Source organism: Fistularia commersonii, chromosome 1, assembly GCF_037954325.1.
Source record: "Fistularia commersonii isolate RoL2024-O1a breed Wild chromosome 1, RoL_Fcom_v1.0, whole genome shotgun sequence".
Lineage (NCBI taxonomy): Eukaryota > Metazoa > Chordata > Actinopteri > Syngnathiformes > Fistulariidae > Fistularia > Fistularia commersonii.
In genome coordinates this window covers 21,151,581-21,164,953 of record NC_141284.1, presented here as the reverse complement: position 1 = coordinate 21,164,953, position 13,373 = coordinate 21,151,581, and the positions used below count along the sequence as shown (strand labels likewise).

General features: G+C 41.7%; 1 protein-coding gene across 3 annotated transcripts in view; it reads left to right on the top strand.

The window, feature by feature from the left end:
• wdr25 (WD repeat domain 25) overlaps window positions 1-13,373 on the top strand; it is a 29,258-nt gene that overhangs the window by 6,532 nt on the left and 9,353 nt on the right. For all 3 annotated transcript variants that reach the window (XM_086154311.1, XM_086154301.1, XM_086154290.1), the window contains exons 3-4: window positions 774-921; window positions 12,062-12,192. In XM_086154311.1, the coding sequence (XP_086010437.1) occupies window positions 774-921; window positions 12,062-12,192 (279 nt within the window). The remainder of the gene's footprint in view (window positions 1-773; window positions 922-12,061; window positions 12,193-13,373) is intronic.

The window sequence follows — 13,373 nt, the reverse complement described above, 5'->3', positions numbered from 1 at the left end:
TGGAGGGGGAGATTGACAGACGGATCGGTGCGGCGTCTGCAGTGATGCGGATTCTGTACTGGTCTGTTGTGGTGAAGAGGGAGCTGAGCCAAAAGGCAAAGCTTTCAATTTACCGGTCGATCTATGTTCCCACCCTCACCTATGGTCACGAGCTGTGGGTAGTGGCCGAAAGAACGAGACTGCAGATACAAGAGGACAAAATGAGTTTCCTTCGCAGGGTGCCCGGACTTTCCCTTAGAGACAGGGTGAGAAGTTCGGTGAACCGGGAGGAGCTTGGAGTAGAACCACTGCTCCTCCGCGTAGAGAGGAGCCAGATTGGGTGGCTCGGGCATCTGGTCAGGATGCCTCTTGGACACCTCCCGGGACAAATATTCCGGGGTTGTTCATCTGGGAGGAAACCACAGGGGAGATCCAGGACACGGAGGAGAGACTGTCTCCAGGCTGGCCTGGGAACGCCTTGGGGTCCCCCCAAGGAGCGGGACCATGTGGCGGGGCAGAGGGAGATCTGGGCCTCACAGCTCTGGCTGCTGCCCCGGCAACCCGACTGCGGATGAGCGGGAGAAGATGGATGGACGGATCTGCCTAGCAATTAAAAACAATTAACTGTATTTGCCTCTCCATGTCAGTTCTGTCACACTTTCTTTGTTTTTTATTAATTGTCAATGATGATATATATTTATATATATCCAAAATACATAGCCAGTAGACATGAATTTGCAGCTGTAATCTTGGGATATTTGTAATGCTGAATGCAGCGTACCTTTGTGCGACAGGTGTGGAACGGAGTGGAGAGTGGACACTGCCTCAGGGTTTACACCTGCCACTCCGGAGCTGTGCGCGACGCCTGCTGGACCCCCTGCGGGCGTCGCCTTCTCACTGGCTCATTTGACAACATGGCTCTGATCACAGACGTAGAGACAGGTGAGCAGCAGCACGTCGTCCTGTACCTCGGATGACCCACATAACAAACTGCTGATTTGTTTCACCATGAGATCCTTGCATCCCATCTCAAGTAAACAGGGATATATCTTTGTGTATTTTTTGTGTGTTTTTTTTTTTTTTGTTTTCTGACCCGAATACAAATCAGGAATAATGGAAAAACTAGCGGGGGGATTGAATATAGCTTTGGGCTTTGTTTTAGTTCCATTGTTTCATTTCCAAAGCTGCCTTTCTGTCCCATTTTATCCCCCCGCCCCCCTTATTCCTATGTAGGTTTGACAGACTTGAAAATAAACACTTTTAAAGTACGCACATCGTCTCCAGTCAGACTCATCCTGGCAACTCCTCAAAATGGCAAACAGAAATGCATTCCCTTTTCCCATATTGATACGAAACGACTCAGACTCCGAAATGAACCTCCCACGGTAAATGCAGCTACCTGACACATTTGTTTGAATATGGTCACGCTATTAAAAGAATAAAAAGAGCTTTTTTGGGGTGGGAGTGCAATTTGGTGTTGTTTACAGGCATACTCCATTTGTCCCTTTCTTTTTTTGCACAACACAAAAAACAATAATGATGTTACTCATGTTGATTGATCGATGGCCTTAAATCCGAGGTACTTAACAAACCCACGTTTTTCACAATTTTGTGGACCAACATTTTACCACTAAATAGTCCTTTGAAATGCCATGGTATTGTTATCGCTTCCAGCTGATCTGCTCTGCTGTGTCTGCCTAGTGTTACTGTTCAGCACGCGCGACGTGCATACAGTTTTATAAGGTTTAGGGCTTTTTAATTGCAACTTATACCTCATATAAATTCTGCTGTATATTGGTTTAAAGTTCCTGTCCAATCTACCTCTTCAGGGTCAACACGTTACCGTTGTGACGTGCTGCCGTTTGCCCTTCCTCTCTCAGCATGTTTGTCAATATTGCCAATAAAGCCTACGGATAATAGCATGGCCAGCACATTAAACGCACAGGCAGCTCCAGAAAAGCAATCAATAATGGTACATCGCTGCAGGAGCAGCTGCCATGACCTTACACTGGAAATCCACAAACCACGACCGTAAAACGACGGTTGTTTTGATCTTCTACTTTGGCAGGGCTTGGACCGGCACTGTAGGCTGTCAGAGAAGGTTCAGACTTCCACTTCTTCCACTCCCACCCAAAGAACGCGCACATGTCTCTCCAATGCTTCTCTTTCTCACCCCCACTTTTTGTTTCACTCTTCTTGTCTTAGTTCTTTTTCATTAAAATCCCATCTGGGGGGGAGGGGTTCAGCAAATCATGTTGATGTTCCAGAGGCCGGTTGCCATTATCAGAGGATGCGAGATGAAGCCAATTCAATTCAGTTGCATATTAATATGGGAGTTGGGAATTGCATCTGTTCCTGCACATTTGCTGCAAGAAACAAGCAATGACAGTTCATAATCAATAACAGCCAAACCTAGTCAAAAAGTGAATGTAATATACAGGCCAGATTGAATACATAATCTGGCTCCCAATAATTCAATTTCAGACCAAAGTAATTATTATTTTGTGACATTTTTCTAGAAAATCATTTTTCTGACACGTGTGTCACACGACTAGCATGGGAGATCCAGGGGGTTTGCATACATTTTGAAAGTATTTTTAAATAAATTACATTCTCACACACTGGCAACATGTTTCATAATGGGTTGAACACTTAGAGTGAGGTACATTTCAAACTTGCTTCTATAAATTCTATTGTGGTCTCTCAGTGTAAAGGGTTCTCTGCAATTAATATTCTTCCACAATCTCTCTCTGGTGTGAAGTGATATTTGACTGTAAATCCTCTTTTTTGTACCAAATCCAAGTTCAGACAAATTTAGATTTGAATGAAGTCATCTGAATTTCTTTTCACACTGCACAATGTCCAGTTTTGTGAAACTTACCTGGTAAATTTACAGCCCCATCAATTGCAAAATATGGCAGGGAAATCAGATACTTTGAATTGCTAATTCACTTTTTGACTTCACCTGCCCATGGATCCTGAGGATTAATGGTAAATGGAAACATTTACTGTTCTGTCCAGGTTTTAATTAATCATCAGTTACCATAAACCTTACCCTGTTTTCTGGTTAGCCTGTTTGTGAGTAGCCTGGGGATGAAGTACCATTTTCAAATTATTTTAGCACTCACTTTTTCAAAACATTGTCCTAAAAAGAAGGGAGTGTTTGCACAGAAACCCCAGCTAGTAGAGATACAGGAGGTGGTGACTCCTCTCCCAGTCTGCATAGAAATTATAGTGAATTTTGCAGTTCATGATGTTAATTAAACATAGCTAATAATTTCCCCCTGTATTTGTGCTGACGGATGAGCGTGAATAAATAGGCGCGACGTTTGCTCTCAAGATGAAGCGCCACTTCAAAATGAGAGGTGCGGATGCAATTGCTGAACCTGGTGTGAGCAGGCACAGTTTGATTATAGTTTGACTATAATCAAAATGAAGGTGATCTTTACACTCTTATTATTACAGAGCCTTTGAACTATCACAAGGAAGATAGCGGGGCTTATTCAGCTTAATTTGGCTCTCTTTGTAGAAGTGTTGGTGTTCTTTCTTAATCTCTGAGAGTCTTGTGCTTTCTTTGTAGGATACCTGACCCATTAAATGGAATTATTGAGGAGGCTGTGCATTCAGAATGGTTCATGAGTCCATTTTCCTTGGCAACTTTGCAGTTGTTCCTGTGTCCAATTTAATTTGTAGAATCTTATTTCCAACCCCAGTGGGCCACAGGCCGACTGTCACAGTTGAATAGCAATAGTGGAGAGGGATATAGGAAAGGAGTGCAGGTTAAGAGGCATAATGCTGGAAGAGGATTGCAGAGGAGATGGAGATTGGAGAGGAAGAAATCAAAAGAGGCAGAATAAGTTTCCATGGAAGAGAAAGAGTGAGAAGAAGTGCTCCAGAGTGGAATAAACAAATTTTATCTGGAGGGCATTAGTGTGAAGTGGCAGCTGTTGTCCAGCGCCTTAACGGCTGTCCTTCGATATGCTGATTTGGAGGGTTTGGCAGAGGAAAATGTGCCTATGACTCACAAGTTGCTGCAGGTCGATGTCTCCGGTTGTGCACGTATTTGCACGAGTTTTGTCTTGGCTCTGTGAAAATTGGCATTACCCTCCAAAAGCAGTGATGCAAAAGCATCGCTCCATTACCTGGAATTGGCTGTGAATTTCCTTTCTGGGCTCACTCAGCATCAAAGGTAATGAATGTGAACAAATGAAGACGAAATGGCTTAAATTTATGCAAACGTTCTGCATAACTGCAATATTCGTTAGTTATATTTGTTTTCAGTTTATGTGAATTTCTTTATAACATTGTAGTGCACCTCATAAGCACTATGATATTTTATAAATGTGGAGCCTTTTTTCCCCGGATGCTTCAGTTTTTTGATACCTCATTTGTATGTTGAAGTAGAAACAAATATAATATATCAATGTAATGGCAGCTAACCAGGGAAACCAGGGATCTGCACGCCAAGGAAGAATACAATTAATCCCACTAGCCCGAGGCAAGCTCATCTGCGTTTTGACCCACTTTGAAGACTTCATTTTGCAACAGGGCCTGTAAGGTCACCACAGGTACCAAAAGCCCTATTCTGCAAAAGGCAATCCACATGTTACATTGTGAAAATATGAAAGACAGAGAATGATGAAGTTATTTCTGTGCCAAGTATATACATAATATCAGGACCCAGATAATCATTCCAACCAGGGCTTGTCATGGTTTGTCCGATGGCTGTGGAAATTTCCGTACATCGAGTTTCTCCAAGATGCTATGTATATCTTCCCATAATTCACTTTAAATACAGTTGCACTTGGAGACTGGAGATGGTTTTGATTGGCTATTCACTTTTAGATGAATAGAAGGCTTCTACTTTTATTTTGAGACTAAAAGGCTGCAGTTGCCCTTGGAACTCTGCATAGCAGTTGTGTGAAAACCAAATGTGATATTGGCCGAGGAAGCAGAATTACATCCACTTACAATTATGGTATTTCTTGTTGTTTAATGGGACACAATTTCCACATGGTGCACCTTACAAATAGCATGGAATCACGTTGGTTTATATATCGCTCCCTCAAAAAATCGTATTAGGTAGCACAAGGTCACGTTAATTCGGTTGACTTGTTAAAGGAGGAAGCTTAAAATGAAACTCAAAACTTTTATCGGCGGGCCTAAATACTTTGACCGTATTCCTCTTAAGGGTCCTGCTCCTCATTCTATTCCAGGACCAAATGAACATGTACAGTGAGGAGAACGAGTATTTAATACACTGCTGATTTTCCAGCTTTTCCCACTTACAAGGCATGCAGGGGTCTGAAAAATCTGAAAAGCTGAAAAATCAGCAGTGTATCAAATACTTGTTCCCTCCTCTGTACATAAACGAGAAGTGTTGAACTAATGTTTTCAACAACCTTTTCCAGGATAAGAGTGACCTGCTCATGCTTTTAGAGAAACCCCACGATGCAGACTTAATGTGATGCTGAAATTTTTAAGAGAAAAATACTTTCTTCAGCACATTGTTATTCATTTAGCCCACTTATCAAGGTGAAGATGCTACAAGTTGCAGTAGACAAATAAACTCAGTCATTGATCCTGCCTATAGGATCCACTTTTATTTTTGCATTGACTTTAAGTTGAGACAGTGATTTTTTTTTTTTTTTTTCAGCTTGCAATAGAAACTCATTTGAATATTCATGTTGTGCTGCTTAATCTGTATCTACAAATCTTTTAGTTGTGTTTCACACATGGTCATGGCATATCATGTCCAGTTGTAATCATAAGCAGTCTGAATTTTCCCTGAAATATGTATTTAATAAAAATATGTTTTCCATACTTATCGATACATCAGATGGAATAAATAAAAAATCAATTATTGTCATCCTGCCTCTTGCTGTATCAGAAGAGCAGCAGACGCAGAAGCTTTCCTGTCCTCCGACCCTTCTCTCACCCGCAAAACTGTCCCTGGCCAGGATGAGATTGCTTAATACCTCAGGTGTGTGCGAGGTGTACGAGGCCTTGCTGACCGTTTGAATAGCCTGCAAGATCACCAGCTGTCACCCTTTTGATTTGATGGATGAGCAGCTCTGCTCAGATCAGTTGTTATGAACAGAATCCATGACAAAGGACACCTCTTCATTAAATATATCGCTGTTGTATCAAATCATCGACCATGGATTGCGCGCTCTTTGCTTCGCTATTCTGCTATTATGCTTTTGAGACGTAGTGTGGTACTCGACTACACAATCTTGAGGAAATAATCTTTTTGAATCCATCAATATTCATGCTCTTCACCTTTCCGTTCATCCGGACTCGGGTCCTGTTGAATAGTCAAATCGCTCTTACAGAGAGAACTGTATACAAACATGGCTTATTGGGTTCATTCCCCCCGGCTTTTTTGCATATGGCTCCTTGAAACGGAGTAATATGTTTCCAACGTTTTTGCTTACACACCGTGACAGTGCGCTGCTTTGGTGGAACCAGTAATGAGGCAGAATATCCATTTCATCTCTGCCTCCCACTGCTCTAAGGGGCTCATCCCTGCCATCCCAATCATCTCCGATGTCCGATGTTCCACAGTTATCCACAGTGTGTCAGCCCTGTGATCACAGTTCTTTCAGGACTACAAAGTAAAGTATCGCAAGGGATGGACAGATCGCTACCGTCTTCCGTTATCTAACCTCTCAAGCAAGCCAATTAATCTCGCTTAATTAAAACATGACAAAGCTGGCTGTATTATGAGTGTAGATTTCTCATCGTCTTGCCAAATATGAGCTTTAAAACTAGATGAGAGATCTCCCCCCATCTCCGCGATAAGCCAATTAAGCAGGTAGTGTGAGCGTTACAAAACTGCCTGTTAAAACTTTAGATCAATGCAATCGAATTTTGGACCAAGTCCACCATTAAAAGCTGGGAATTTTCTTTGCAGTTTATTAGCTATGACTCATCCCCCTCTTCTTAAAAGACTCGGCAGAAATGTTCTCCAACAAGTGTGTAATGAAGTGCGTTTTTGTTGTGGGCCGATTGCCCAAAGACTGTTTTGGATGTAGTCTTTGTTGTTTGTTTGATGATTTAATGAGGAGCCATTGAACCCCGAGGTGTAGTGCTTTGCATAGCCTTTGACAGGGGTTGCTGGCTCATGGTTTGGCTGGATTCATCGCGAGGCCTTCGTCGTCATTTCCCACTATATGCATTTTCAGTCGCACACTGTCAGACTTAATTATATTTAAGCCCCTCAGTGTTTTTGTTTTGTTATAAAGTATGCCGCTTTTTTTAATTGATTTAGATAAGGCCGCCTCTAGCCAAAACAGTGTTTTATATTCTAGTTTCTCCTCTCTACATCACTACGTCTTTGTCAGTTTCCATTATTTTTCTGTCCTGGACCAATACCGATGCGTAACGTGAGCTGCTGATTGGTTCTGACAAGCATGCCGCAGCCAGAGCAATAAACAAAATGGGCTACACAGTCTTTGATTTTGTCCAGTTTGAAATATAAATCATTCATAATCACCTGAATTAAACTGTGTTATGTACTTAAAGCTGTCGGACATCTGCCAAGGCCCATGGAATGTTTCCTGAAAATTAAATGATTGTAATTTAGGGTTTTATGAAAGGAAGCCACAGCTGTATTAAGTTCAGTTATACTGTATTTATAAATTATTCAAGCAAAAGCATCTGCAGAAAGACCAAGGAGGAGAAGAGAGACTGGTCTCCAGCTCAGGACTCCAACAAATACTGGAAGAACAATGTGTTCTATAGAATTTCAAAGAATTTTATAGAGACAAATTGTGCACTAGTACTCACTGAAGACCCTTGTTTGTTTGTTGTAATTGCAGAGGATTTCTGTATTTATTCATCACACAGATCAGCCATGTCTGTAATTTGTAACATGAAACTTCCAGGGCAAATTATGCGGCACATCCAGACAGAGATCTTAGTGATTTGAGACAATTTGTTTTCTCTTCATTTGGCAAGATCTTTTTTTTTCAGTACACCTTTTCCACATCTTTCTAGTACATCTGATATGGTAGCTGGGGAAATTATAAAACCGTGTTTTATTTTGCATCCAAATGTCAGAGGGCCGTAGTCATGGCCAGAAAAACAATTTTCAGAAAGGCCAAAATGGAATTTGTCACAGCATGTGTGGGGGCACAGGGTGAGTGTGCTTGCGTGAAATGATAATAATAATATCAATAATAATAATAATGATAATAATAATAATAATAAAGAATTGTTTCAATGTCTGTGAGATGATTTCAGTAAATTCATAGAGATATTGGTGAGGCATCTTCTAAAACTCCAAAGGTCTCCAGTTAAATTCCAGCCCCCGACCAAATATTGCTTTGGAATGCTAGAAATATGGGGGAAAGGGATTTCATAAAGACCAGTGACATTGAGGGAAGCCAACTGATCGGCTGCTCTTCATCACCTGGGAAACTTCTGCTGCTGTCATTTGGTCCCCAAGGTGATGTTATTGGCTGCATTTCTACCAGGCTAGACAAGCTATTAGGCTGTACTCGTGCTCTTGTCTTATCACATTTGGACTGTGGCCCCAGTCTGCATCTGAATATATGGAAGATCTTTACATGTACGGACTTTGATATCATTTCAAATTTCAGACATGAGTAATACAGTAACAGGTATATATTCTTTTCCTGCTTTTATCAAACTTCTCCATCCGGCTTTTCCCTTCAGGGGTCGCCACAGCGAATCAACCTTCTCCATCTGACCCTATTCTCTGTATCCTCCCCTCTCACACCAGCTACCTTCATATCCTTTCTCACTGCATCCATAAATCTTCTCTGTGGTATTCCTCGAGGCCTCTTGCCTGGCAACTCCAATTCCAGCATCTGTCTACCAATACATTCACTATCCCTCTGTACATGACTGAACATTCTCAGCCTGGCTTATCTGACCTTCTCTCCAAAACATCTAACATGTGCTGTTTTTCTGATAGACTCATTCCTGATCCTATCCATTCTGGTCACTCCCAAAGAGAACCTTAGCATCTCCATCACTGCGACCTCTAACTCTGCCTCTTGTCTTTTTGTCTTTTCATTCTGGCTGATAGTCTTCTATCTCATAGTACCCCTGACACTTTTCTCCACCCATCCCAACGTGCTTGAACCTGTCTCCTCACCTCTTTTCCACACTCTCTAGTGCTCTGGACTGTTGACCCCAAGTATCTGAAATCCTCCAACTCTTGATCTCCACTCCCTGTAGCCTCACCCTTCCACCCAGGTTCCTCTCATTCACACAAATTTACTCGATCTTGCTGCAACAAACCTTAATTCTTCTCCTTTCCAGCGCATACCTCCACCTTCTTTAGATTTTCCTCTACCTGTTTTCTGCTCTCACTACAGAGCACAATGTCATCTGCAAACCTCATGGTCCATGGAGATTCCTGTCTACCCTCATCTGTCCATCACCACTGCAAACAAGGAGCTCAGAGCTGATCCTTGATGGAGCCCCACCTCCCCCTTGAACTTCTCTGTTACCGCTACAGCACACCTCACCACTGTCTCACAGCTAGCATACATGTCTTGCAACAGTGTAACATACTTCTCTGCCACTCCAGACTTCCTCATACAATACCAGCGTTCCTCTCTTGGCACACTGTCATATGCTTTTTCTAGGTCTACAAATACACAATGCAGCTCCCTCTGTAGTTCTCAAAGCAAATGCTGCGTCTGTAGTACTCTTTCTAGGCATGAAGCCATACTGCTCTTTGTAAAGGCTGACTTCTGCTCTCAGTCTCGTTTCCACTACTCTCTCACATAACTTCATGTATGGCTCATCAACGTTATCCCTCTATAGTTGCCACAATTCTGCACATCCCCTTTATTCTTAAAAATGGGCACCATCACACTTTATCTCCATTCCTCAGACATTTTCTCACTCTCTAAGGACCTGTTGAATAATCTTGTCAGAAACTGTACCACTGCCTTGCCTAGACGCTTTCTCACCTTTCTCAACTCCTCCCTGAGAACCATACAACACTCCTCCCTTTTCAGCTTCCACCACTTTGTCCTCTGCTCTGCCTTTGTCCTCTTGGTCTTCCTTGTCACCAGAGTCATCCTACAAACCACCATTCTATGCTGTCTGGCTACGCTTTCATTTCCAACTACTTAACAGTCACTGATCTGTTTCAGGTTACGTCGTCTATGCAAGATGTAGCCTGGCTGTGTGCTCCTACCTCCACTCTTATAAGTTACCCTACGTTCCTGTCTTTCTTGGAAAAAGTGTTCACTGCAGCCATGTCCATCATATTTGCAAGGTCTACCACCATCTGTCCCTCTGCATTCCTATCCTGTCTACCAAATCTGATCGTTTGATTCGCATGATTATTATGTCAAAAGTTTTATGCTTGATGCCCTTCCTGACGCAACTCTATGCATTTATCCAAGCTTGGGACCAGCTCAGAGAGACACTGGTCCGTGCCGTCCTGAGGCAGCATTATTATTAAAGATGGGGAAGATGGGAAGATGGGAAATTCCAAAGAACACCTTGTCACTCAGGGAGTCACTGAACAACATTTAAGTATTTTTGATTGGACAGAAGCCAGACAGGTTTTTCTTGGATGGGAGGTGATAAGCCTTCAGGAAATTGAGCACATCTGGTTGTGAAGATGAAATTCATCAGCGAACGCCATGACCTGCACAACTTGGATTCATTAGTCACTCAGGTGTCCCTCAGGGCGAGTGACGTCATCCCACTGCTGCCTCTGATCGTTCTGTCAGCTGCAACAAACACGAATGATGAATGTCTCCTGCTTGTAATCGAAATCTGCTGTGAAATTTGACTTATTTGCGTATTAATTTGAACCAGCAGCTTCAACCCTGCGGGCAGATTTTCTGTTTTCGTGTTAAAAGTTAAAAAGACAAACCGAATAGAAGATAATCATCTTGGTGGAAGTAATTAAAAGTCATGCTGCATATTTATTTATTTATTTTTCTAAGGACTGCAGTGATTTAAAAACACATGTTTCTTTTTATTTCAAGAAACTGACTGTTTTTTTTCCCTTCTTAGTGATGGGCTGACATGTGATCAAACAGAAATCATGGCTTCAGTCTGTAAACAACCTCAAACCCCACTTGAGATTTGATGTGATCACAAAAACGTGTCTTTTTTGTCGTATTTTTGTTCAACCTCGTTTGGGCGGAAACCAAGAGCAAGATATATTCTTCCCTATTCATGAGCTGTATAGATTCTTAAGCTGTGTAGATAATGGATGGATGGATGAATGAATGAATATTCAAATTATTCTCTTTCTTAACAGAGGTTTGTTACCCTACATGCTTACTTCATAAGATTGTTTTCGGTGTTCCAAGGAGGACCGAGTACCTGCATTGTATTCATGTAAAATACGAAGGCCATCTTCCTTTCCTTAAGCATCTAGGAGGAAAATGTGTCCGAAATTTCTGCCTTTTGTTTAATCTTGACAGCTGTGAAAGGAAAAAAAATCAAAAGCCTAATCAACCCTCTGGTGCTTTGGAGACTAGAAATCTAATTCATCTTGTCCAACAAGCATCAAAAATGATGTGAAGATTTATTGTGGTTTTCTACTTTTAACAGCAAAAACAGCCTACAGGCTCATGGGCAATCTTTTGCTTTCCTTAGAAATTGGAGCACAAATACTCACGGAGTAAAGGCTACACTGTGAAGAGATTTGTTTGTTTTAGCTCAGACAGCCATGATGGGAGTGTGAGCAGTCTATGTTGAGCTGAAGATAGCTTCACCAGATCCAAGCAATTGTTGAAACAAACTTTTTCCAACATAATCTTATGTCCGGTCTTTTAGAGTTTGGAGTTTTTCAGTGTTTCAGCCATTGTCTGGCCTCCAGCTTTATTATTCAAGACTTTACCTCCAACAAGACCTCCGAATATGTATTGTTTAAGAAACAACAATAATAATAATTTATCCTTTATTCATCCCTGTGGGGAAATTTGTTCTCTGCAATTAACCCATCATGGGTGAAACAGGAATGTTCGGTTCCAAAGACGATTGCTCTACCTCCTGTGCCATGCAGCCCCAAGTGCTGATATTGTTCTTTTCTCTTTGTTCCATTCTTTCCATGTTGCGTGTATGGCTATAGGACAGCAGATTGGGAAATCTGACAACGAGTTCAAGTTGATGCGTGTGGTCTTCCATCCCAACAGCCCGGAGATATTCCTGTGCGGTGGTTACAGTTCAGTGATCAAGGCCTGGGACTCTCGGAGCGGCAAGGTCAGATTTATAAACTTCCCCCTTGTCCGTCCATCCGTTTTCTTGTTGATTTTGCTTCACTGGCTGCTGTATGACCTTTATTAATCTAAGGCTGGTAGGATTTGGACCAGTTGTCGCCATGTTCTTTCTCCTCCCTCACAGCTGCCCACAAAGGCAAACAAGGGACCCCCGTGTTTCTCACTTAAAGGGTTAAAGTGCTGAGCGCACATTAGTGACACTTCAGGTTATCTCACACATTCCTCTATGCAATCTTAATATCATTTGGGACTTCCAGATTGTTCCTCTAAAGTTGCAACCTAATTTTGCCATTAAGCCTAATGGACTGTTTCATATGATAATGCTCCTCCCTTAGTGAGACTCTGAATCCTCCCCTGTAATAATTTCCCCCTGCAATCAACTGAACCGCTTCCCTGCTGAATTTTAGATTGAAGGGGTGCCATCTGCCAGTAGGTCTTCAGGCACATTGCAGAGACAACAGGTTTCCCATTCAATTGGGTTCCCTTTTTGGGTCAGAGGTTTAGAGAATTTACTTTTCACATTAGATCGAAGACAACATTACCCTTTACAATGATTATGCCCCGAATTATTTTTAACAAAAAATATTTTTTCCTTCAGGCATTACATAATTATTGCTACCTACAAATATGTATTTCAATTGTGAATGTCTTATTTAGCCTATTAATGGCCCAATAAGGCTCCAGCCCCCCCTGCAACCCTGAGAGCAGCATAAGCAATGTAGATAATTAATGGATCCTTGCTGTCTCTCTTTCAAAGCTCAATGATGTATTTCATTCAACGAGTAAAAATATTCACACCCTCAGTCAATTTGAGTGATTAGGACACAATGATGATTTGTTCTGAAATTACAAATGTTGCTCATAAAACTGTAAGATTTATATCAAGGTACATTTGCACATTTGCATTAAATCAGGGAAGCTGAGCTGAGGATCTCTAGTCTCCAAAGAACTCTTAGCTCATTCTTTTTCCTTTTCCTCCTGTTTATTTTTTGTAATTTTCCTTCCCTATCGTTGCACAGTACGCCCCAAAAGCACCCTCCATGGAAATCATTCAGACGCAGCGATATATTACATCTATTAATAAATAATAGCATCTGCAGTAGGGTCCAGTTTAAGGGTGACCTGATTTTAATAATGATTTCAAAATTTTGTACTGATGAAAAG